We start from the raw sequence: 25,233 nt of genomic DNA, 5'->3' as shown, positions 1-25,233 counted from the left end.
GCCACGCGTAAAGTAGTCGTTAGACTCTATTTGAATTGTACATATATCGCCAATGAAATTCATACCTGGCGAAGAAACAAAGTTCAGGGTAACTTGGAATAGGAAATTGTAAATCTTAGGCCGAGGGCCTCTTAGCTCTCGGCCCATACCTCATACGCTATATGACATCGTATAATCGCGTCCAATTTTCCCAAGCCCCGTATTTTGTCGAATTTTCCAGCTCCGTCAATGCTCCAGTACAATGTATTTACTTACAATTAGTCAGAACTGGAACGCGCCTTCACTACCAATCACCATCGAGTTCCAACAGAAAGAGAAACAGGCTATTGTCATGTTTTATTTCATACAATAACACTTATCGTTACGAAATATAACAATGTAACACATAACATATAACAATTAGAACATGTAACATATTATTATACATAAAAAGAACATTCATTCGAAAAACACTTAGAAGTTTGAAGCATACGCGCACAACGTACGACGTTGGAATCAAATTTTCTATAAAATCGTCGGAAGCTTCGAACGGAATGTACTTTAATTAGGATAGAAGAGCCAAGAATTATTCGGTGACAACAGAATCTTTTTCGCCCTTAGCCATCTTCCTTGCGCTGCGTTTCAAACCACGTGCCCTTAGATTGCACATTGTCCTCGAGATCAACCAGATAGTACCCTTCTCGCATACGCAATTCAACCCTTGTATAAAGCTAGCAAGCAAGTAATGCGTAAGATAACCAGTTGTACACTCTTCGATGCCAACAGTCTTCAATGACGCTTCGACGTATTTCTCAGGTGTGGGCGCCATCCATGATGATTTCCTAAAAATCATAACAAAATAATAAAGAGAAGAGAAAAGTTAGGCACCGAAGGTCGAAACAACGTAAAGCCAGAACTAGATGGCAGTAACGTGTCTCGATCATGTAGGAATCGCTTGCTAAGTAAGCCTTACTTGATCTTTGTCATTTTAGTCGCCACGATGCCGGGGCACACGCATTGAACGGTGACCCCTCTCGGTTCAGCTTCCGCGGCTAAATCGAAGCTAAGCTTTTTCACAAAAGCTTTACTCGCGCCGTAAACGGACAAATAAGGGCTCGGTACATATGCCAACATCGAACTGATGTTTATCAGCACTCCTTTTCTACGCTCGAACATTTTCGGAAGAAATACTTTCGTAACTCCCGTCATAGCTGTCACGTTCACTTTCAAAATCGCTAATATATTCTCGACCGGTAATTCGGTGAATAGCTCTGGATGCTCGTAACTGGCACCGGCATTATTGACTACCACGCCAACCTGTCGAGAGAGAAAGAGAAAACGACCCGGAATTAAGTTACGATCTCCTCCTCGTTAAAAGCGCTCTGCTCGGAAAAGAAAAAAGCGGTTTTTCTTTGACGATATTTCAAAATACAATGCGCATGGAAATATTGTAGATTGTAGGTGAAAACGAACCTCCAGGTCTTCGGTTGCTTTAGCGATCTTTGCAAAAGTCGGTTCCCCCTCGGACAAGTCGGCTTCGATGGTTCGAACTTGTACATCGTACCGTTGTTTGATCTCCGACGCGAGCTCCTGGAGCGCCGACGGGTTCCGTGCCACCAATACAACGTCGAGACCTTTTGCCGCGAGTTGCTCCGAGTACGCTTTCCCAATTCCACCGGTGGCACCGGTGATCAGTGCCCATTTGCCCTGCGTCCTCAAGTCGACCCCCAAACCGAAACTAGGCGCGATAAGTTTTTTCCACACGAGTAAGCCCACTCTAAGCAAAATTCTTATACCTATCACCGCCAATACGACCAGAGCCACTATTTCGCTGCACGTGAGCGTCATCCTGAAAAGATCCGGGAAAATTGAACACGTTTAACACAATGAAAGAATCGATCGACTGCCGTCGATCTCGGTCAAATTTCGAATATCGTTCTCCCTTAAACGTGTACTCGTCGTACTCGTCGTTGACGCGTCCACTCGACTGGATTAGTCGGTCATTTCTTATTGTCAGTTACACCGATGCGTCGTGCTCCGGCGACGAATATTCTCACGACCCTAACTACTTTGCATTACCCCCTTTATCCCCCGCAACTGGTTCGATCCCGACAACGTTCATTATTGGCCGTGTTTTATTCGGGGTCACAAAACCTTACCGTCTTGTTCAGGCTCACTGGACTTTGCTGCCAGCGTCACTACCAATAAGCTAAAATAAATTATTTCGTTCGCGATCATTCCTTTGCATCGTTTGCAACTTTGCAACCTAATTCGATATCGCGTTTCGTTTACGCTGCACGATTGCAAACACCGCCATGCCATTCTTCTCGTATTTCGTTCGTTTACATTTTTCTGCGATATTTATCTCCCGATTGTTTATTAGTTTGTTTTATCATTCGTGAAACGATATCATACCTGGTACTCCGAGTGCAAAGATAATCTAATTGTATATGTCCAAGTGCGCGCACGTGCGCGTTATGTATATACATATTTATGTATACAACATAACTCGTGTGTTATTTAAATTATATTTATTTTTAGATTTAAATTATTTAAATTATATTTATTTTTAGATTTAAATCATTTAAACCATTTGCATCATTAGCGTGTATATACACTCAATTTTCCTGGTCACTATCGTCGGAGCGTATATACAGGGTGTCCCACATAATGGTTTTCACGATTTTTTAAGTACTTGCGATAATCTGACAAAAAATATTTTCAACAAAAGTTGATCAGTTTTCGAATGGCTATATATTGCAATAAAGAAAAGTTCGAAAAACATTTTTTTTTATAGTATTGTCAAGGTCAACTTCATTTTTTTTAATGGAATGTCCCATTTTTTATACCATAGATCGATAGAGTATCAAAATCTGAGTATAGAAGCGTTGACCTTCATATGTCCTAAGCCTAATAGTTAACGAGATATTGTCCAAAGAAGAAAGAAAATTATTTCGATAATATCTCGTTAACTATTATATTTAGGACATATGGAGGTCAATACAGTTTTACTTAGAATTCGATAGTCTATCGATCTATGGTATAAAAAATGGGACATTCCATTTAAAAAAATGAAGTTGACCTTGACAATACTATAAAAAAAAAATGTTTTTCGAACTTTTCTTTATTGCAATATATAGCCAATCGAAAACTGATCAACTTTTGTTGAAAATATTTTTTGTCAGATTATCGCAAGTACTTAAAAAATCGTGAAAACCGTTACGTGGGACACCCTGTATACGCTCAATTTATTTTATCTTATAATGCTGAAATATGAAGTTCTTTTACTTGTAGTCATTTTTGTACTTAAATATAATTTTTAAAAAAGTTGTTGATAAAAGCCTTCTTTTCATATTTCCATATGATGCAAATGGGTTAAATTTAACATTCGCGGGCAATCAACTGCAATATTTTAACAAGATTATCGTATCCTCTAATACATGCCCCCCCCCTCCCCCACCTTAGAAAAAAAGAATATTAAAACATAAAAAAAGTGCAATCCTTATTACGGACTCGTACAGTTGCACCAACCGGAAATCGAATTGTCGTCACTCCTCGGCGATTTGAATGGCTAAACACGAATTGTAAATTACTCGACATATGTACCCCAGTTACGTATAACAGATTTGCGAGGTAAGAATCGTTGAAACACGCGCGTGGAAACACGACTCCAATCGAGAAAAGCGTATCGTAAGCGACATCGCGATCGCGTCTACACCGAGTCCGTAAGTAAATGGGCAGTCGATCGCGGAATACACTGTTTTATTCGAACTTACCTGTGGATTCGGTTCCGTTACGATCCGATACATGTACTCGATCCTTCCGCGATTCAATGAATTTTTGCTGGATTAGATAAATACAACATCACTTTCATAGAACGCGTGCACTCCTAGGAAAATTTGATAAACACGCGAAAGAGGGTGGCGAAGGTAGTTGCTATTGCGCGGCGTCGTAATCGTCTGCAAAGCGTCCCTTCTGGTTCTAGTACCGTTTCAGTACGACGCTGTTCCGTTCCGTTTCGTTTCGTTGCGTTTCGTCCGGTTTCGCGGATTGTCGAATAATGCCGACCTCGAAAACAGACTATACAGGATATTTGGACAGAGAAAAAAAAAAGAAAGAAACAGAAATCGAAAGACAGGAAAAATGGGAGGAGAAAGAGAAAGCGGAACCAAAGTGGCGATCAAAGCGGAAGGGGGATAGACAGGCGAAAGCCTAAACGAGAAGACACGATATCGCGAAACACGGTCGATGTTGATGTCGAGTAGGGTGGCGTAGTCTGCGCGGGCGCAACACGAAAACGAACACGAGCACGACACCGGCCAGACGAAGGCAATGACGAAGACCAATTGGAATAGTTTTACGAATACGAAAAAAGATGAGGACTTTGGATACGAAGAAACAGATTTAAGCAAAATATCCGTGAACGAGATCGAGCGTTGATCGGCAATACGTAAATGCGTGGACGCGAGGACAATGTCAGGGCCAAGCTGAAGCTATCGCTCGAGAAGAAAGTTGCCTAGTCCACCTTTCCTTCTACGGGAGGGGAGAAACGGTCGATTCTTTCTTTGACACACTTACTGCCACGCTTATTCTACGATTCCCGTGTAACACGTACCGTTGCGATACATTCAGCTGGCAAATATCGATGCTGGACCATTTATTGTATTTTTCGAGTTTACCAGGAAGCGTGGGGCTACATAGTATATGTATTGCAGATTGCAATTCGATTAACGTGCAAAATGTCTCAAATCGTAGAAACTTTTTCTGCTTCTTTTCTTCAAGTGTTACACTGGAGAGCAAAACTGAATCCACACTATTTGAAACGACATAACTTTTTTAAAATTAGATCAAATGACTCGAATGTTATTGAGAAGTTAGACGGATTAGCTTATTAGACAAGAAATAGTAAAAATTGACTTTTCCAACTTTTTTATCTGAGCCTGTATTGAAAATTTAAAACATGTGTTTTATTCACTCGAATAAATTATATCCATCCTGAAAGTTTCACAAATTTTGGATAATTTGTTTACGAGTTATAAACGATTAAAAGTGCGATTATAAGTCAATTTTTCTCACTTTTAATAACTCGTAAACGAATTAACCAATGTCGGTGAAATTTTCAGCATGGATATAATTTATTCGAGTGAATAAAACACATTTTTATGTGTAGATTCAGTTTTACTCTTCACTGTAATTAGAAAAATCGTCTGATCGTGTCTAAATTTGTCTAGAATGAACGGCAACTGCAACAACGTCGAAGAATAATTTTCCTATATCTACTTGTGCAACATCTTTTAGCATTGCTGGAAAATTGGAAACAGACAGTTTGAGGCTGTTGTTAGAGAATCAGAAAGTCGCAATATGTATACGAATCTTTGCAGTCTTTGTTATTACATACATATATCCTGAAAGACTAATGGTATATGTTTGTCTATGTCTACACGTATGCATACACGTACATATGTAAGTACGTACACGTTCTTATCCATATTTGATAACTCGAGCATTCGTGTACTCGAGTATTCGAGTTATTGTGCTTCCAACTCTGTGGCGGCTACCAAATGTTCCGAAGTGGTACAAGGAGTTTTAGTTCCAGTCTTGACGACGCGACGGCCAATCATCATCGTTATATTACGGTGTGCCTGGTGTATCGTTTGCAGGTGAAATCTTCTCCAAAGCAACGCTCCGGTGTCAACGGATTTCGTCCAATCTTTCCATTCGCCCCGTGTCATTTTCGAGAACCTCATTTCGAACATTTTCTCGATCACACCTCGCAACCATATGTTCCAATCTATAGCTTCGTTGCTAATGTGTTCGAGCCATTTCGTCCAATCCCTGATCTCCTTCGATTCAACCACCGGCATACATTCTTCCATGAACGCCACTTGCGATTTGCTCAGGATAGTTTTCAGCCAGTTTGCAATTTTTCCACATACCACGTCCACGACGTCTTTCATCTCTTCCGTCAATAGATTCGGATCCTCCAGCGAGACGATGTTGGTTAATTTTTCGTAAATTACACGGTGTATAGCATTCGTTATCGGATCTTTGCCCGTATTTTCCGGAGTACTTTCTATCATCTTATAAATCGTATCGATAATTTTACCGAAGGTAACGAATGGAATATCGGATTTGAATATTTCCTCCAAGTCCCCTCCAACGAATATATCTTTCCATTTCTCATCATCGGGTGTAACTTTCTCCTGTGGCAGTGGAGTAGATGGGACCTCTATTTCAACTCGTTCGCCTTCCGGCAGGGCGCCATCTTTCTCTTCACCTTCACCTTTTCCTTCACCTTCACCTTCTCCTTCTCCTTCTTCTTCTGGCGGTTTATCATCTTCTGTTGGTGCGGTCGTCGTGTCCGTCGGTAAACCTTCAATATCTTCTGTTTCCGGTGTTTTCGTTTCCGTTTCTGCTCTTGCTTCTGGTTGTGCTTCTGGTTCTGCTGGTGCTTCTGGTTCTGGTTCTGGTTCTGGTTGTGCTTCTGCTTCTGTTTCGGCTTCAACTTCCACTTCCGCTTCCACTTCTGCCTCTGATTTCGCTTCTGTTTCTTCTGGAAGTTTGGTTGCCATGTCTGCGTCTATTTCTGCTTCATCCTTTGGTTCCTGCTCCGGTACGGCTTCTATTCCAGTGTCGACCTTTGCTTCCGCCGGGTCCGTTTCAACTTCTGCTTCCGCTGTGACCACTTGGTCCGTTTCAACGGCTTTCGAATCCTGTTCATCCACTTGCGTCTCCGTTTCCGTTACTTCCTCTACTTGATCTACGGTGGAAGTATCGTCTACCGTTGTTGCTTCATCTTCCTCCCGTTGCTCGTCGTCCTCGTCCTTTGTCGCATCCTCGTCTTCCTCTATGTCCTCGACCTTCTTCGTATCCTCGTCTTCGTCTTTGTCCCCGACCTCGTCCTCGTCCTCGTCCTCGTCCAAATCTTCATCTTCCTCTTCTTCTTCTTCTTCTTCTTCTTCTTCTTCCGCCGCTACCCACTCTTCTGCTTTCTTTTTGCATATATTTTCAAGCTTCTCCTCCTGCTGACTAGCAACATCCGACAGCACGCCGGATATCCAGCAGGCTATCATGTCGGCCAAGGCACGCAGTTGCTGCCATTTACGGTCTTCGTTGTGCGAAGGAGTGTACTCGAGAACGTCGACCAAACGTTCGACGATTACTTTCGAGATATCGTTGAATTCCGACTTGGGAATTGGACATTTCCATCGTAAAATACTCTTGACGAAACGCTCGGCCATTAAGTACTGGCAGGTGATCGAATCCTTGTCCAACGATCCCGCGATCGTAAAGCCTACGCTCGGTTTGCTCGATTTACTCGTTTCTTTCTGCCGCCATATCTGTTTCTTCACCTTCTGCTTCTTCGCCAATTTCTTTTTTCTTGAAACGATCGCGGCTTGCCTGAAAAAAATCAATCTACATATCTTTGGTACCCGAACAACGCGACCCGACGCGGCGGGTTTACGTTTACCTGCCAGAAAAATCATTTCAACGCAGAGTGTCGTAGAGCAGTGTTTCCCAAAGTGTCGACATATGTGTACCACTTCAGAAAAATCGGTAACATTTTAAGCAGCAGGCGTCTACGTCCTTTGTACTAGATAACAGTGGACTCCCGCTGGGTGGCTGTTTTGCACCACCGACCAGTATCGCCAGACGAGGGGAGGGAGAACGAATCGAGGGGAAAAAGTTACCCCCTTTCTGCCATTACCGGAGTCAGTGATCGGGCCGAATGCGTGGGGAATAGCGCGGTAGAAGGGGGAGTTAGAGTGGGAACACGAGTCTCGATCTGGCGACACTGCGGCAAACGTAGCGCGTCACCCCTCCACTCTTCCCGTACCCCGAGGGGTACGCGTACCACACTTTGGGAAACATTGTCGTAGAGCAAAGCAGGCTTCAGAAAATACTAGACTTTCGACCGTGACATTTCGACCTTCAAAACTTTCACGAATACCACCGCAAGTCGAATGAATTTGACGATACGTACTCCGGTGCTACAGCGGAGGACAGCGATCGTGGAACCCAGCCGAATTGGAAATTGAGACACGGTCGATTTGTGCGAACAAATGTTCGTTTTTCCATCGAAAAACATACACGATCGAAAGTATAGAATGGATAGGAACGGCAGAAAAAGATGTCGACGAACGATACGTTACTCGGGACTCAGGCACGTTTCGTTCTCCAATGTTCGCGCGAGATTGTCCAAAAGCGCCGGTGGTAACACCGCCGCACCTTGTTGCAAGCTTATCAGCATTCGTTGCCTCGGCGGTTGTGCCAATTCCTTGACTCGTCGCGAGATAGGCCGTAACCTTCTCAGCACCGTTTTCTTCTCGCAATCCGGCGGACATTTCCGCCTGAACAAAAGCATTTAGAAAATGGTTAATATTACCAGCTGAGCTGAGACGAATTCACGAAAAGTAAACAATTGTCACCTCGGCGTTGCCAATAGTTCGGTGTAATCTTCTTTCGTCAAACAATGTCTAGGTATTATGTCCGCTTTCGGTAACGTGCACGGCTCGCCGAACACCGAAATCTTCGTAAACCTTTTGGCCTTTGCCTTCTCGCCATTCCGTGTTTCGCAGCAATCGCCGTTCGACTTTGTTTTTTGTTTCTAAAAATATTGTCTGTAAATCTTAAGCTCGGAAAGAGAGAAAAAAGAAACTATAATATAATAATAAAAAATAATAAATTTTATATAATAATAAAACTATAATACTCTCGCGTACAAAAACCGACACGATGTCGAATAGAAAGACTGTACGAAGAAAGAGAAAAAGGTGAAAGGTAACAGATAAAACGTAAACAATTAATTTCGATGTGCCTTGGATTTCTTTGAAGCTGCCTTGTCGCAGTGCTCCCATCTTTTCTTCTTTTCTTGACGCGGATATCCTTCGAAAGGATCATCCTTTTCGCCTCGTTTTATTTCGCGCTCGACAGACGTAGCCCGTTTGACATCTTCCGGTGAATCGTCGTTTTTTTCCATGAACGTTTCGCCTAGCTACCTAACAGCGATAATACTTCTACGATCAAGAAATTTTCATCGCATCGCAACACCTGTTTCTTCCCCTCTCTTCTGCAACACCTATCAGCAGCGATTTCACGAAATATTTGTTGTTATTAGTTTTTCTATTTTTTTGCTTGCTTTTTCTTATTTTTATCTTGACTCGCTACAGCGGCGTTGCTGGTAAATGTTTGAATTTTTCGTTTATATGATAGAGACGACGAACAACGAGGTTGATGGCAGTGGCAATTTTCACGACATTTTGCTAAAGAATTTTGTTGAAATATGAATCGTCACGTCGTCGTGTCAAACGACGTACGGCGTACGGCAGGTTAGCGGAATACAAAGATCTATTTTGCTTCGATACGGTTGTTAGTCCTTCTTTTTTTTCTTTCATCTTTTTACTTGTTTTCATTTGTAAACGAGAATACGGAGGAGAAGTAAACTCAGTTACCGATCAGATACTTAGGGCCCGGGATGGTCACGTGACTTTTGCAGAGTCAGCAAGTCGGTAACTGCTGTATAATTTCCATTCACAGCCTTCAGACACAGATTTGAAATTGTGCATTTTCGAAATAAAAATTGTCCAAGTCGATTGAAAAAAATATAAATTAAATGAAAATGTAATTTTTCTTTTAATCGTCTTTGAAACTCGAAAATAAGAACATACTTCTTCTAATGACCTTTGAGTTCTACGCTTCGAACACCTGTACCTAAATTAATGTTAGTAGTGGTACTTTATTTTGATACCCTCAGGGTTACAATTTATCTATCCTCACCCTTCCTTCCTCGCGCCGCTCGTACCCTAACCTTACTTCTATCTAAGGGCCCGGTGTAGTCACGTGACTTTTTAATTAATAATTTCCATTCACAGACTTGAGATCCGTCTTGGCCTTGATCCGACGGGTCCTAAGTCTGTGACTAGTCGCATTTTTTGCTCTGTATTATCGATATTATAAATTCTGACGCCAGAAACGTGCTTCAAGTTTTTCGCTTTATTGCGCAGAGAATCAAGACAAAATATAGCGCAATTTGTAGCCGGAGATATTTTCTAGCGCGCGCTACTCTCGATTTCATCCAGAAAACTCATCCAATGGCCTAAAAATGCTTGGATTCTACGGCAGGCGCATCGACAATTTTTGGCCTACTTCTAACGCTTATAATACCAAATATCTGCATAATCTCGTCAGCTGATGACCAGCGCGCGCTAGATTGAACCTTCCTGTTTCGAATGAGCCCTTTCCCAGCGAAAAATATTCTCATGTAAGGACGAAAAATTGAGGCACGTAAAACCAGTTTTCGCCTATTTTTGTCGGTAACGTGGTCACTCTACCTTATCGCGAATCTACGAAGCCGGGCCCTTATGTGCACATGTATAATATCTGCGCGAGCAAACAACGAATGGGTAACAGCGGAGCGGGATGAACGAACGCGATAGCGTTGGGAAATGCGGTAGGTTCGAAACCGAGACGTTTCCTCAACGTAGAAAATCCAAAAAAGAAAAGAGAGAAACAGATCGAGTCGATCGCGTAACTACGATCGAACCACGATTACCATGTTAGGTAAGACGAGCGGTAGTATCAGGTATCGCGGCGTAAGATAGAACGTTGATAGAATAAGTATTTACGTAGGAGACGTAGAAGAGTAAAACATTTCGCCAAACGAGTGCACGAAAATGCACGAGAACGCGCGAGAATGCACGAGAATGCGCGAGACCGCACGAGACTCGTTCGTGTTCCTGGTAAGTACGGAGGGCTTCGAACGAGAAAGACAAGACTTTGGAAAACGCTCGAAGATGGCGGTGATGTCGGTATCGGTGCTCGACACCGATAGCTGCTCCGTTTACTAATCGATCATCCCGGGTGTCGGGTGTCGGGTGTCGAGTGTCGGGAGTCGGTGCAAGTAGGTGCAAGTAGGTGCAAGTACAAGTAGGTGCGAGTAGGTGAAAGTTGGTGTGCCTATTTGAGAGGACGCATACTGTGCGAGGACACTTACAAGCAAAAGAAGAGTTTCGAAGATATGCAGGTGTGCGAAAATAACTGTTGCTCCTGCATAAGCAACCCGTGATACAGGTGTATTGGTGCGAGATGCTGCTGATGCTGACTGGCACTGCGTTCAAAAACATGTCGACGAGGAGCAACGGGGAATCGACAACGGAACGGCAAATCGTTTGAAACCCCGCAGGCTGCTATTGCGATCGTTTCCTTCTCGCACCACGTCAAATGGTCATGATTATGATGAGATAACGAACGCAGAATGAGATACAGCGGCAGTAACCTTCTCGGTTATGCAGTTTCCGCGTTTATTCTATTTTTTACTGGTAAGTACATATTACAGAAACATTATTTTTCATCTCCGAGCGTTTCCCACACTTCTACTCGATGCCATTTCCGTTTCCCAACGATTGCCTCTTACGTAGTCGCGTCATACATTCATCCGTTCCCGAAAAATATCGACTAGCACGCGTCAATCTTGATTCCGATTCCGTTTGCGTTTGCGTTTCCGTTTTCGTTTTTGTTTCCAATTTTCGTTTCCTCTTATCGTTTCCGAGCCCAATTTCTGATCATATTTTCTGGGAACGGGAATATCTTTTGACTGTTGCTCGTATCGAGCGTTGACATTTTTTTAACGAAAAAATCTCGCTCGAGTTGGACCAAGCGATTGACGTAATGTGCATATGACGCATGCATCGTTGTCGCTCACCTGGTTGCTCGTTTAGCGCGATTGCGCGCGGATACGCATGCGCACTCGTGCCTACGCGCACACGTGCCCACTCGCCCACGCATCAACCGCGTACAGTGTATTTACAGAGAACTTACAGAGTACAGATATGTACGGATTACGGGTACAGATGAGGCTCTTCCCAACAGTCGAAAGACATACGTCTAATCGGTAAACAAGTTGCGCGTGGGAGCGCGTGTACATGTATAGACTGTACACGCATTGCAACAAATACACGGTACATAGTATAGGAGGGAGCGTTTGTCCACAGGAATCGTACAACCATTTGTTTGCAATGTTTTACAGTCACTCGTGCGGAGAGCGGTGCCCCCTGTAAAGATCATCAAGGACGATCTTATGAAACCGGGGGATCTTACATTCCTGGCTCGAATCCTTGTACATTGTGCATTTGCGATAATGGCAATCCAACATTGTGCAAAGCGTTCGTCTGCACCAAGTTCCCAGAGGTATTTCACACAATAAAATCTAGTTTTCGTTCGACTCGATCGCCAAAACAGACTACACGCTAATGAAGCATGCTTTTACGTTAAACAGGAAGATTGTAAATCCTTCCTACGTTCGGACACCTGTTGCCAGTATGTTTGCCTGAACGACAGGCTTTCGTCTATATTGAATTACAAAACGGATGGAATTGGCAACAACGCAACCGATACAACTCCGAATTACGATATAGGATTACGATCTGTTGCTAGTTTTGTAACGGCTGTGCTGTCGCTGAGTCTATTATTTTTTTTAATACATCGTTTGCGCCAAAGAAAGATAAGAGGTATTTTATCTTACTCAACGTATTACTTGTTTGTTTCTTACATCTATGGTACAACAGAAATGCTGATTATCTTGTAAAAGTTTGCGTCGCAGGAAGACAGAACAGACAATTGGCAGAGGACCAAAGAAATTTAGGTAGTATGGGATACTTAGAGCGAGATAGACTGTCGTACGGGGTTCCTATGGACGACATTCCGTGCGGAGCCAATTATCCATTGTGGAAGCCACCCAGCAATTACTTTCCACGTGGAGAGGCTCCACCGCCTTACGAAGAAGCTGTTGCGGCGGCAAGAGCGGAACAGGCCCTTTTGTCGATGAATCCACAAGCGCTTCCGCAACTGAATTTTCCAAACAGTTATTTGACCAATGCCACCAGTCGCACCAATATATCGCTCGTAGGAAGCACGCAAAGCGGCATAAACGGCATTAATGGCATTAACGGCATTAACGGAATTAACGGAAACGCGACAACACTGATATGCGACACGAGTATCGCCGATTCGAGTGGCTTGACATCCACGCCTAACAGACCAATTTCAAATCCAAACATATATTCCAGTTACCGTCAATCGAATCAAAACGAAACGTCTCAAGGAGTTAGCGTAGGCACTTCCACTACAAATTTCACCATGGGGACAAACACTTACGAGAATCTGCCCGCTTCGATCGGAATCCCAAATTTTGCTAACCAGCATGCGGACGTAACCGTACAACCCGCGCCCTCGAACTTGCAAAGTTCCGTTTCGAAAAATTATCAAACGCACACTACTCTTCCCCGCCAAACGGGGGCGTTTACGATATCCGCGACCTTGTCGAATTCCAATATATCTGCCCACCGTACGATTCCAAGAACTTTAACCACAACTCGTACCGCTATCAGACTACAGGGCATTATAAATGATTACCCCAAGAACGAGTTGTTACGACCCTCGCCGACAAATGCTGCACCAAATTTGCCACTTGTTGCGCAACAAGACTCTTTAAACGATCAAGAAAACAGAAATTCAAGCACGTTTTATCATCAAGACGCGCAAATACAACCTTCCTCTACTCCATCCTCATCAAGGCAACAACAGACTGAGAGGCACCTCCAATCAGAACATCGGTCCGAGGAATCTCATACTTACAAGGTATTTCAACAGAATACAATACAATACAACGTAATTCAACGCAATGTGTACGCCCGTATCTGTATACATACGACACCGTTGCACGATGCTCACTTTGATCCATCTTTCAGCCACCATTGAACGTGGCCAATGAAATTAACGAAGAGGGAAGTTTCGAGTCGGTGGCGTGCGTGTGTAGCATGCAAGCCCTTCCTACTCTACACGATGATAACGACGACTATAGAAGCGAATGCGAAAATTGTAAAAGCGCGACAGGTTCTCGTTATTATTTGGACAATGAGAACGAATTGATTACATCTCCACATGAAACTATGACATTGCACAGAAGACCGGATGAAACAGCTTCAAGTACTACCCCTCAGTATTACAGAACTTCGCTTACACTGCCCATAAGTACCCGTCAACGAGCCAGGTACTTGCCAAACAAAGACTAGACGTTTCGAAAAGATTAGAAAACTATAAACTAATCAGTCGAAACATGACCTTGTTTTGCTTTACAGTGTTTCAATATATTTCTATATTTAATGTAAGTTTTTCTTCAGGAGTACTGGAGTTCGAGAAAATTGGTTCAACACCATGCCACAAAGCTCTACAGAATCATCAGATGAAAATTAATCGCGGGAATATGTTTTATAATTCTCGCGCATCGCGTAGATATTAAGATGATTTACGATGCATTTACCATTATTCAAATTCAGTATTATAACAAAGTATTATGACAAGTCTATGTTTTATTGAGCTGAACTGGATTGGGTTGGGTCACGTTACATTACATTACATTACATCGGAAGCAACAACAGTGTTGCACATCAGTGTCAACAGGAGTTTAGTACTATTGCAAAACGTTTTGGATTTTGTTCACTGTCAACCTTGAACTGTTCACGTAATCCATGCAAGCACGCGTATATGTATGTGGATGGTACGCGGTATATCATGAAAGTCGATCATACTTTTGCTTTCACAGTTGTTTTTTACACGTTACTATGCTGTAGGGTCAAACCCTGCTACGCACGCGTACCCGCGATCGACCTCCTTTATAACGTACACTTAACAAAAGAAATCATTTTATAGCGTTTCCAATGTTCTATACGAATCAGTATTATCTGTCAAGAATTTATCATGACAAGAAATATTGGAAAGCTCGATTTTTACCACCTTTACCTTCGTTGGTGTTGTACTGTACAACACGGACCTTCACGTACTCTCGTCGTTTAAAAAAAAATCTGTGCAAATGTTCTCAGTAATCTGGTAACTTATTTAACCGATACGAGACGAGTAGATCGATTTACGCTCTCTGTAAATACATATTGTTACAAATAACCAATGCATTGACAATTCGTTCAGTTCAAGTATATTGTTGCCAAGGTTGCGAAAAATCCAACGTGATACACTGAGTGGAGAATTACCGTTATAAACCAGTGCCAATCGAACTTCTTATCGTAATATCGTTACTATTATATCGACTGTTCTATCAATGTGATATATTTGAACTTGTGCATTGTCGACTGCTACATTTTACCTATACTTTATACAGTTACGTCCACCATAATGCTTCAAAATATTACGTATTTCGCATTGGTTGATAATGTTGATAGTCCATAGATTTCTTTAAAACAAAATAAAAGAAATATATACATATACATATAATAATTTCACTACATGTTTACTGTCGTATTCGATTTGTGAGATGTGCACGTTCTAAAATCTTTAGACAATACATATCAGTGGAAATTATAAGATCATATTAAATTGCGTGGATACGACGACTTTTTATCGCAGTCAATTTACGTACGTAACAGAATTTGTACCATTCTATAACGTTGTCTGTGTTGAATCTTTGCAACGTACTGATTGAAAACTCGAAGCAACTCCGTTCGTTTAGAAAGTCTCGAACAATTTTAGTACGCCTCATGCATACGTATCTGTATACATACAATTCTCTTTTTCAGTTGACGATTGCATAGAACATTATTTATTGTCGTTATATTCTTACACCCGCGGTGTCTTTTCTCAGGAAAATGATGTTTTTCGCTTTTTCAATCCAATACCGCTATCTTTTCAGATTTTTTACAAAGACGTGCAGTGCAATCAGTTTTTCGTTTTTTCATTCGACGAGTCGTTTAATCGAATCGCAAACTCTATCGTAAAACTTTCTACCGACTTTACAAAGTTCCACGTAAAAGTAAACGTTTTTAGTCTGTGCGAAATAATACTACATACAGTTATAAGGAAAATTATATTCGTTTTAGGATCATCCGATAATACCTACATACTTTTAGTATTTGCTGTGCGTGCGCAGTAAACAAACTGTTTACAGTCTACCATTCATAATTACAGGCCGTTAAGCTGTGTTGGACGTAAAAGAAAGATATAATTTCTTAGATCACATAATCATAAATATGTATAATAATTCCGATGTCTAGTTATTGGATTAATAGAATTTAAGAATCTCACTAATTATGTTTACCAATTATGAAAGATTTTTGTACAGGCCGAGGTGAAATTATGCTTCGTAGAAGCATTCAAAGATTGCGGTTCTTTAATTTATTTTCTTTTTCTGTTTTTAACATTATGCGATACATCGGACAGTCTTCCTTCATTGTCGTGTCAGAATTGAGATGATAGAAAAGCCACAGAACGTATAATACATACACTCCTACATGGTCTATAGTCTATACTCTATGTATATGTACGGCAAATTTGATCAGATGCCGATACCGATAACACCTGTGGTTCATGTTGATCGCAGTATACATTTCATCTACCGATTCGTACGATCGTACAAAAGTACTTGCTTGAACTATTTGAATTGGAGATCAAAACGTTGCGTTGAGAATATATAATTGCTTATAAATCATAGTGAGATTGCAGATATCTGTAAAATCGCTGATATTTTTTTCTACATTATGAAGAATGTATATTGCGATTTATATTTTTCGGACATCTCATTGTCAGTGTGTTATGGTAACACGCTAGTCATTAATATTACCGTTGGTTTTATGTATTGTAAATAAGATAAGATAATGTTCGATAACTATTTATTTTCAACGAGTACAATTGAATTTGTTAAAAACTTTCATTTGATGACAATGCTTGTAAAACGAATAGCCACAATAGACTAAACGATCGAACGTTTAACCGTCACCTTGAATAGACACGAGACAACTGTACCTACAAATTCTTTATTTAAAAAAGAAATGAATCTTCTCGGAACACTCGTAAATATTTGAACCATTGACAATCGGTATTCTACTATTTCATAATATAATAAATATCAATAAATGAAAAGCATCGACAGCATCGTAATACACGTAGATGGGATTTGATGTTTCATCGGAATATTTATCAGCAAAATGAAACCACACAATATTAACAATACCAAAGAAGAAACAAAATGCGTTACGTTCTACAAATAATTTCTTATCGTACGATTATTTCATCGTGTAATTAAGATTACTATGGACCTATTATACTCGTATAATGTCCCAAAATTGTATAACATGCATCGACAGTACTTAAAGAATTACCATTATTTCAAACTAACAGTGAGAAAATGAACCAAAGTGTTGCTACACTGTTAACAATAAAACATAACGTGTTATCGTAATCCGTACGTGATTTGGTCTTAATTACGACTACCTAAGAAAATCGATGCGATAGAATCTATATAAATATTTTCAAAGTAAAACTGAAAATACATCTATGTAATTCGTAAAATTCCTCGGTAAGATCTCTGATGTTGTTTAATTACCTGTCTTAATATGTTTCTGACTTTATAAAGCGATACATATACAGACATACGTGTGCATTAATATAAACTTACAAAGAAATCTTATTCAAATGTGAATGTCAATACGATCTATACATCCGACCAACGATAGATGTTAAATGATTGTCCGCATCAACAGTTATTCAATTTAATTTTCGGTCATTTGTATCGTTCTTTCCAAATCTATGTTATCAATCATATTATAAGAAAGAATAATCTCTTAAAAATTAATAATAATTTTTTTAATCCTATAACTAGAATTGATTTTCTACACATAGCTCACGACGAAAGAAGGTAGCGATAATGTGACATATATCGACCAAATATATCCAGAAAATGATGGTTTGCAAATATATACGAAGTTCTAAAACCGAAAAAAAGCAGAACACCAATTCAAATTTTTATTTGAGGAAAACGCATCAGAAATGGAAGCAAAAGTGATATGTACATATACATACATACATACCACACATACTTATTGTGTAAGCGGATTCTGACAAAACTGGAATTTCTTCCTATTCAAATCGATGCATTTTATGTGTTCAATGAGCTCGACTATACTCCATTTCTGACAGAAATGTGTTCATTATATAAGATATCTCTTTCTACAATATGTAAAAATTATCTAAAGAAAAGTGGTACAATTAACGAACTCGGCTCGAAAGAAATTTGAGAAAACGTTTGAAATTCTTGTAGTTCGAAAGGTACAAAAGATTCAAATACGTTACCGATCGTCTAGTGATCTGTAGCATTGTAATATATTTAACTGAGTAGTTTTAGAAAGGAATCATTATTGCGCTTACTTGAGTAAGTAAAATATTACGATATAACATTAAGCGTCCTAGGAAATTTATGTCGATAGACTTTTATTCGATTGTAATAAATCAGTACCTTCCATAAACTAATAGTAAATGTTTGTCTGAAAAGAAACGAATAACGAACTTTCGATTTATCTTTGTTCGATTGTATAATCGTGTAATAGTATTAAAATCTTAAAAATATTTTAAAGTCGGAACAACTGTAATTTGAACATCATTGTTTTGTGCATTTTTATCATTACGTGCACATATAATTTAATTTTTGTTGACGTAAACAGCTCTATCAAATAGGATTTCGCCGCTACAGAACGGTAGCCAACACCCAGTTCTATGCACATATCAAAGATAAAAATTAGAAACGTGCGTTCAACATACACGCGTACACGCGCATCATGTAAATGCATATAAAGTAGGCATACGGAATCGTTTGAACGAGCTTGTAGTTTGTAGTGTACTCGCCCAAACGCATGAATTACCCTTTTCAAAAGCAATTGTTGCATATTTATTATCTGATTATTTAGCGAAGTGCCTACTTACGTACCTATACTTATATAGGTACTTATACCAGAGAGGAAATGAGATTGCTCACGCCCAGGATTTTAGTGTCCCCGGTTTAGTGCTGCTCCCTAGTCTAATTTTTAGCCTGGACCAGAACCTGCACCATCTTATCAGCATCATTAGCAGCGGATTCCTAATAATGCCAGAGTGGATGCTATTTCTATGTTAAAAGAGGCTCTTCTATGTAGACTCTGATCCAGCCTAAAAGATGATGCAGCTTCCAATACGGGCTAGAAAGATGATGCAGGTTCTGGTCTAGGCTAAAAAGTTGACGCAGGTTTTGTTCCAGGCTAAAAAGATGATGCAGAAAAGTGGGGACACTAAAACCCCGAGCGTGAGCACTCTCATTTCCTCTCCGATTAGACTACAATTAAATTGTAAAATATTTGGAATTATGCCTTAATTAAACAAGTCTGTGATTGAGAAAAAGTACGTTGTCTAATGCAAACGTTATTCATCGTCCATGCAGCTGCGATAATGTTACAACGAATCCTGCGTATACCTACGCACCCGTGGCAATGTATGTGTTAGCATGTGTTGGTCAGCTGAATCGGGCTCGTGAGGCAGGAATCAGTTTCACGAAACGCTTGTACATTTACGGGTTTGATGACATGGCAACAGTGAGGCGAAGGATGAAATGTGGCAACCATGTCTAGTCGCTAGCTTTCTCTCTCAATTTTCTTTTCTCTCTTCCGCTACTGTTCAATCTTCTCACCATCCTCAGTCGGCATTTCATATATTCTTTTTTACCGATACGTCGTGTGGGATGTAGATCCGAACTAGTTCGACACAGAAAATTTTAACCATTCCACAATCAGCTTTGTCTACTGACCGTTCGCAGGACCACAGCGTGACGAACAAGGTCAAATCCATGCCGGCCCCTGGCATTGTTTCCCATTGTACCCTTCCCCTTCGAGGACACTATTTCCCTATTTTACCATATGGTCTAAGGGCGAGCATCCCCACGATCCGCTCACGTGACGCGTTCTGTCTCTGTCGTGTATGTGTCACAGTGTCACGTAACTAATTCGGTAATGTCAGAGAGAGGGTAACTGCATTCCCCTCAATTTTCCCGGTCGGGCGACAGTGAATGTAAGTATCAATAATATACATACGTATGTCCTATAAATAACTACAGAAAATATCTTACATAATGCTCATGTATTTACACATACATGTACATATATACCAAGTATAGTGTAGTTGTATGCATTCATCTTTTGCTTTTATAAATTTTCTTTTTGAAGAAGTAGAAGAAGAAATAATAAAATCCATGAGATTTCTAATGTCATGATGCGTGTTCATTTTTCTTCAAGAAAAAAAAAATATATATAATGTATAAGTACCTGCGTATTTATTTGTGGAATGCGTGTCCCGTTTAATTTGCGTTCCTGTTTTTTCCTTTCCTTTGCGCATTTACACAAAGAAATAATTATGTAAATACTTACATATACCTACTTACGATGCAGTTGATATTCCCTGCCGGGACACGACTTTCAATTGGTTTTTCAACATGCGTTATTTCATTCTGCCAATCAGAAGCCGCAACTTAACTAGGGTCCCCTCCTACATATTTGGTAAGTAACTGAGAAAAACGAGTGTCCAAACCTAACCTATTAAACGCGGTTTTCGTTAAGATATATTTAGAATTTACAATATGCATAAATACATGTGAGAATCAATAAAAAAAAAAACAACTTTACCGATTCGATACTTTTCGTATCATGAAAGATAAAATGCTTCTAACATGAGTTAACAAAAAATACATACATACGTGTACTTGTTAATTTGACAATTTTTGCCAAAAAATTTTTACCTGAAAAATATTTCCGTGTCTGAAATACAGTTTCGCAGAGACGATATTACGGTTACAGTTTACAGGCAAAAAAGAATAGAAAGAAAATAATACGACGGGTAATACGTAGCCGAGTGGAGGAAGAAATTTTAATCACCGATAAGAGAGAGAAAATGATTTGAAAGAATTGTAGTTGAATGCAACAACGAGGTGTTGATACGCAATCGACAAATTTAATCGGACGCCATCTCGTGTTATATGTACGAAGGTATCATCTAAAATCAGTAGTTTTCCAGTTCAGATTCGACATTTGCTTAAACGCAATCAAGTACCAGCACGAACAGTTGTGACGGAACACCGCAATTCGCGATAATAGTCAGAAATAGGTAAGGAGAACAAAGAGGATACATAAAGTATGGCGGAAGCCGTTGTAGACGGGACACCAACGTCCCGATTTTTCTGTCACAAATGCAGCGTTGAAATCGAAGATTTACTACCCGTAAGTATATTTGTATATTTCTTATTTCGTAAGTTATCAATTGGATGCGCTCCTCGTTTCAACTTCAAATATATTTTCTTTCGATCTGTCATTCAATAACATGCAAGCAATTCTTTCCATATCTCGTTCCAAATAGGCAATCGGTTTTACTATCATAATGATCTGTTTTGTTGTTCCCAGACAATTTATCAATTTGTTCTTGACATTTATATGTTGTAAAAATATTGTAGCTGTCGAACGTAATTGTTATTTTTGAAGGAAACGTTCGCATTAAACCTTTCTGTGAGGACTATTTTCAGCCAAAATATACAGATGTATTTACAGGACAGCACAATAGGTATGCAATTCTGTTTCAGGACTATACATGTCCACGATGTGCAAGTGGTTTCATAGAAGAATTACAAAGTGGTAACGACGAAAATTGCACAGGCCTGGATCTTGTCAACGACGATATAAGCGACCACGATTATCGGCTGCTAAATAATGTAAACATGAATTTCAAATCTCTTAATTATATTTATTCTTCTAGTATACTACTTTACTATGTGGTTCGTAATCCTAATATTGATCAATTGTTCTTTGTATAGTGGGTAGAACGTGATGTTTTAGACATGCTAGGAGTGTCTGTTAGGGGACAAACGTCAAGTGCATCTAACAGAAATAATGTGCCAGTAAATTTGAATAATGTTAATTATTTAAATATTCGGGACAATCGTCAATCTTACGGGTAAGTTGTATTTAATTACTGGGAAACTCTGAACACATACATATGTGTGAATCAATTTTTATTCAAAGGCACGCGTAATTATTCTCTTTTCAAAGTAAACAATGTTTTTAAATGTCATTGAATTTGTTTAGACCTCATTTATGCCTACTAAGATGATACAAAAGTCAACAAACAGATAAAAAGTTAAATAATTCTTCTTATATTAAATAGCGATCGTGGAACAGAACCTGACTCTATGTCCCTGCTGATTTTCCTACAAGATTTTCTAGGTGCTCTCTCGGAAGCAAGTCTGGGTAATCATGTAACGCAAGATAATCCACCACCTGTGTATGTAAAACATTAAATTTTCATGTTTCGCTTGTGGTATTTCTGTATATAACTCACTATTGGAGTATATGCATACCATTACATAGAATACGCTAAAAAGATTAATCCTGAGTGAACTCAAAAGTAGTCTTATATCTCTTTCTTCCTTACACGAAATGGGAACTTATCGTGTTTAAACGAAATGTACTTGCCACAAAAATTTATTTTCTTTCATGTGAAAAGTCGATATTTAACACATGTTCGTAAGTAAGTACATATTTCTCTGGCCATTTATTAATATTGTTACAAAAATGTATTGTTCAATATTTGTAGGATTTCTATCTTCTTCTTCTTTAAAAAAAAAAGTCTATCTTCTTCTTTTTCAAAAAATCATTCGATCAAATCATTTGATTATTCGTCGTTCAAATAATTTCCATTGCATTAACAAAAAAATGTGAAACAGGAATAAACATTTAACTATTCTTGTAGGTGCGTTAATAAGTAGAAAAATATTATGTTACTTCTAGTTCATTAATACACTTATTGCCAATCACGTGTTCATTGCAACATTATAACACAGATAACAAATACATACATTAAGAATATTGATAAACGGAGAACTAGGAAGCTTCGTTACCCAGGATAAATTTCATTGCTTGTTGTTTACTCGATAACTAGTATATTATTAAAAGAAAATAAACTAATGAAAATTCAATATTAGACTGGTCTATGCAAATCCTCAAGATTATATTTGGGGTCAGGCTGGTTTTGACGCAGTTGTAACGCATGTGTTAAATCAAATGGATGGAACTGCTGGTCCACCGCCTTTACCGAAGAAACAAATAGATGAAATACCAACCACGACCGTATCCCAAAGTGAAGTCGGTAAGTACGAAATGTGGACAACGTATATCCACGTTTCTAATTAAATATGTTCTCTCTGCACAGATAGTAAAATGCAATGTTCCGTTTGCTGGGAGGACTTCAAGCTTTCAGAACCAGTAAAGCAACTTCCATGTCTGCATCTATATCACGCACCATGTATTTTACCTTGGTTAGAGCTGGTAAGTTAAAAAGAAATAATCAAAAGAAATTCTTCTTCCCATGGTATTGAATATGCTTACACAGTTTTCGTAATCGTTCCTTTTGTGTTCTTTTAGCATGGAACTTGCCCAATTTGTAGGCAAAACTTAGGAGACCCAAACACTGTGGAAGCAAATCAGGATATTGTTAGACCTAGTCTAGCTACCCGTTTTAGGTACACTGACGTGCCTTGTTAAACATAATGTTTGTATATTGACTTCAAAGTAACGATGAATATTTCAGATAACGAAATGTCTCACTTTTAAAATGTTACAATTCATGAATACATTATATTATATGATATTATAGTATATAATATTATATTATATTGTGTTATATTATGTTATACTATATTATATTATGTTATACATTCTTGTATACCTGAAATCTTGTTAGAAAAGATACAAGGCTCTATGTAAATGTGTTTCTTTGTTCTTAGGGCAGCACGCGAATTGGACTATGCATCGTCGACACCATCCTCGAATAGTAGTAGCACCAGTGATAGCAATACATCGAGTTAGAGTTCAGATTGATTGTCCAATCTCGACATTTTCTTTACCTAGCAGGACACGCAAGTACACAGGCATACACATACACAAACATGTTTTTCACCTCCGACTTATTTTCCGCCACTGTTGACTTCAGCAATGCTTCTACATTACGTAAATATTATACCCTCGATGCTAATATAAATTCCAAGCTTTATACCTTAATCAACAATGTAATGTAAATCATAAAGAATAATGAATTATCAAGTTAAAATTTGCATATGTTACTTTGAATAAATATATCAAAGTGCGGATTACTACGAGTGTGCACATACATGTTTCAAATTGAAAAGGTCTTCATTGCAGTGTATAGACACTATTACACTTGCAAACAAAACACGATTTAACAAATACCCTAAACAAACGTATCGAAAATTTTTAAAAACATGTGCATTTACTTACAAAAATTCGAATTTTGATGTTTAATAAATATATTATAGTTGACTATTACTTATCAAGATAAACTCTGTAATGAGTCAGGTATGGAAAATGTATCGTGTAGACAAATTTGTGGGTAAAGATTACTAATTTTAATTTTGTACAATTCCCTCAGAAATTTCTGTGCAACAATTACATCTAACTGTATAACAAATTTCATTTAAATCATAGATGATACTGCAGACTATTTACTTTATTATACGATATTATATGAAAAGTATATATTAAAGAGGAAGAAGATGCGATAAATAGAAAATTGTTGAATAATTTATACGAACATATGTAGGACGATGTGCAACACTTATTTACGTTGATTCGAAATATTTTTTGTTCGCGCCCGCTTGCGCAAATTACTCCCATTCTTTGCACTGGTATAGACAAATCTTTAGTTTATAACAGACGAACAGAAGAATACATTACAATGTATTTTTGTCTGTACATTAACATTTCTGTTGATTTAAAGGTGACAGCCCGTTTTGTAGCAATTATGTGTATTGAATATGTGTACCTATAATAAACACTGTAATTAATTAACGATTAGAAATGACAGGATGTTTCTTATAGCTTCAGTATATTGGTAATGTACTACATGACTGAAGTTATAATTTACGGCTATCAATTATCAAATGCTTCTTCAGTTTGTCTTATTAGCCGCAAAATCATTGTAAAGTACATACATACAGCAATGTATCGTGATCTTACAAATTGATCCAGTTTTATTCGTTTCAACATGCTATTTACCGCGATGTTTCTAATATAATTGTAAGAAGGGCGCCAACAAATGTAAACAGTTTATCAAAACTAAATAAATGTATTTTGTTCGAAGTTCATGCATAAGTACAACAACTAATCTGTCGGGAATGGATTTTTACACTATCTTAATGGTTTCATAATATAGTAAATATACGTATATAGTACAATATTACTTTTTATACTATTTGAAAATGTTATTTTACAAGCATATATATACAGATACATATACATATATACCATCAAATCGTACATAAATAATACAAACAAACACACGGTATTGCTGCAGCAGAAAGTTACGAAAATTATGAATGAAGATAGTAAACAG

General features: G+C 38.9%; 4 protein-coding genes and 1 long non-coding RNA gene across 6 annotated transcripts in view; 2 read left to right on the top strand and 3 right to left on the bottom strand.

Annotated features, from left to right (window-relative positions):
* Positions 1-317: 317 nt before the first annotated feature.
* On the bottom strand, positions 318-1,964 carry LOC143355624 (very-long-chain 3-oxoacyl-CoA reductase). The gene is made up of 3 exons (XM_076790637.1): positions 1,453-1,964; positions 953-1,296; positions 318-821 (listed from the first exon to the last, which is right to left on the bottom strand). Exons 1-3 carry the CDS (start codon positions 1,825-1,827, stop codon positions 566-568), a joined length of 975 nt encoding a protein of 324 aa, XP_076646752.1. The 5' UTR covers positions 1,828-1,964; the 3' UTR covers positions 318-565.
* Positions 1,965-5,353: 3,389 nt separating this feature from the next.
* Positions 5,354-9,411, bottom strand: LOC143355996 (uncharacterized). Its single transcript, XM_076791289.1, has 4 exons — positions 8,798-9,411; positions 8,409-8,587; positions 8,133-8,330; positions 5,354-7,380 (listed from the first exon to the last, which is right to left on the bottom strand). Exons 1-4 carry the CDS (start codon positions 8,957-8,959, stop codon positions 5,508-5,510), a joined length of 2,412 nt encoding a protein of 803 aa, XP_076647404.1. The 5' UTR covers positions 8,960-9,411; the 3' UTR covers positions 5,354-5,507.
* Positions 9,412-10,748: 1,337 nt separating this feature from the next.
* LOC143355615 (uncharacterized) lies at positions 10,749-18,295 on the top strand. The gene is made up of 6 exons (XM_076790609.1): positions 10,749-11,297; positions 12,005-12,165; positions 12,254-12,485; positions 12,566-13,614; positions 13,725-14,026; positions 14,157-18,295. Exons 1-6 carry the CDS (start codon positions 11,234-11,236, stop codon positions 14,227-14,229), a joined length of 1,881 nt encoding a protein of 626 aa, XP_076646724.1. The 5' UTR covers positions 10,749-11,233; the 3' UTR covers positions 14,230-18,295.
* A 1,591-nt stretch (positions 18,296-19,886) lies between these two features.
* Positions 19,887-25,233, bottom strand: part of LOC143355632 (uncharacterized) — a 155,069-nt gene continuing 149,722 nt past the window's right edge. Inside the window, exons 2-4 of the long non-coding RNA XR_013082531.1 lie at positions 20,534-21,073; positions 20,208-20,372; positions 19,887-20,068 (exon numbers count right to left, since the gene is read on the bottom strand). This is a non-coding gene — a long non-coding RNA (uncharacterized LOC143355632). The remainder of the gene's footprint in view (positions 20,069-20,207; positions 20,373-20,533; positions 21,074-25,233) is intronic.
* On the top strand, positions 20,916-24,985 carry Iru (E3 ubiquitin-protein ligase Iruka). 2 transcript variants are annotated; one of them, XM_076790638.1, is made up of 8 exons: positions 20,916-21,053; positions 21,410-21,538; positions 21,641-21,780; positions 21,991-22,107; positions 22,808-22,971; positions 23,035-23,150; positions 23,247-23,344; positions 23,609-24,985. In XM_076790638.1, exons 1-8 carry the CDS (start codon positions 20,970-20,972, stop codon positions 23,688-23,690), a joined length of 930 nt encoding a protein of 309 aa, XP_076646753.1. In that variant the 5' UTR covers positions 20,916-20,969; the 3' UTR covers positions 23,691-24,985. The 2 variants fall into 2 exon arrangements, with proteins under 2 accessions (XP_076646753.1, XP_076646754.1); XM_076790639.1 differs by having other exon boundaries at positions 23,247-23,373; positions 23,609-23,674.

This window comes from Halictus rubicundus, chromosome 7, assembly GCF_050948215.1.
Source record: "Halictus rubicundus isolate RS-2024b chromosome 7, iyHalRubi1_principal, whole genome shotgun sequence".
In the NCBI taxonomy this organism is placed as follows: Eukaryota; Metazoa; Arthropoda; class Insecta; order Hymenoptera; family Halictidae; genus Halictus; species Halictus rubicundus.
The sequence above is the reverse complement of the archived record's forward strand: the minus strand, read 5'-3'. Positions and strand labels throughout refer to the sequence as shown.

What these genes read in the sequence shown, in the direction of transcription:
- LOC143355624 (XM_076790637.1), bottom strand. Translation starts at nt 1,827, where the DNA reads ATGACGCTCACGTGCAGCGAAATAGTGGCTCTGGTCGTATTGGCGGTG. An exon ending in AAGCAACCGAAGACCTGGAG is followed by an intron (nt 1,297 to 1,452) that starts GTTCGTTTTCAC and finishes CTCTCTCGACAG; the next exon opens with GTTGGCGTGGTAGTCAATAA. An exon ending in ACTAAAATGACAAAGATCAA is followed by an intron (nt 822 to 952) that starts GTAAGGCTTACT and finishes TATGATTTTTAG; the next exon opens with GAAATCATCATGGATGGCGC.
- LOC143355615 (XM_076790609.1), top strand. Translation starts at nt 11,234, where the DNA reads ATGAGATACAGCGGCAGTAACCTTCTCGGTTATGCAGTTTCCGCGTTT. An exon ending in GTTTATTCTATTTTTTACTG is followed by an intron (nt 11,298 to 12,004) that starts GTAAGTACATAT and finishes AATGTTTTACAG; the next exon opens with TCACTCGTGCGGAGAGCGGT. An exon ending in GCGCCAAAGAAAGATAAGAG is followed by an intron (nt 12,486 to 12,565) that starts GTATTTTATCTT and finishes ATCTTGTAAAAG; the next exon opens with TTTGCGTCGCAGGAAGACAG.
- LOC143355996 (XM_076791289.1), bottom strand. Translation starts at nt 8,959, where the DNA reads ATGGAAAAAAACGACGATTCACCGGAAGATGTCAAACGGGCTACGTCT. An exon ending in CAGCTTCAAAGAAATCCAAG is followed by an intron (nt 8,588 to 8,797) that starts GCACATCGAAAT and finishes CAATATTTTTAG; the next exon opens with AAACAAAAAACAAAGTCGAA. An exon ending in GAAACGTGCCTGAGTCCCGA is followed by an intron (nt 7,381 to 8,132) that starts GTAACGTATCGT and finishes GATTTTTTTCAG; the next exon opens with GCAAGCCGCGATCGTTTCAA.
- Iru (XM_076790638.1), top strand. Translation starts at nt 20,970, where the DNA reads ATGGCGGAAGCCGTTGTAGACGGGACACCAACGTCCCGATTTTTCTGT. An exon ending in GACAATCGTCAATCTTACGG is followed by an intron (nt 21,781 to 21,990) that starts GTAAGTTGTATT and finishes TATATTAAATAG; the next exon opens with CGATCGTGGAACAGAACCTG. An exon ending in CAAGATAATCCACCACCTGT is followed by an intron (nt 22,108 to 22,807) that starts GTATGTAAAACA and finishes ATTCAATATTAG; the next exon opens with ACTGGTCTATGCAAATCCTC.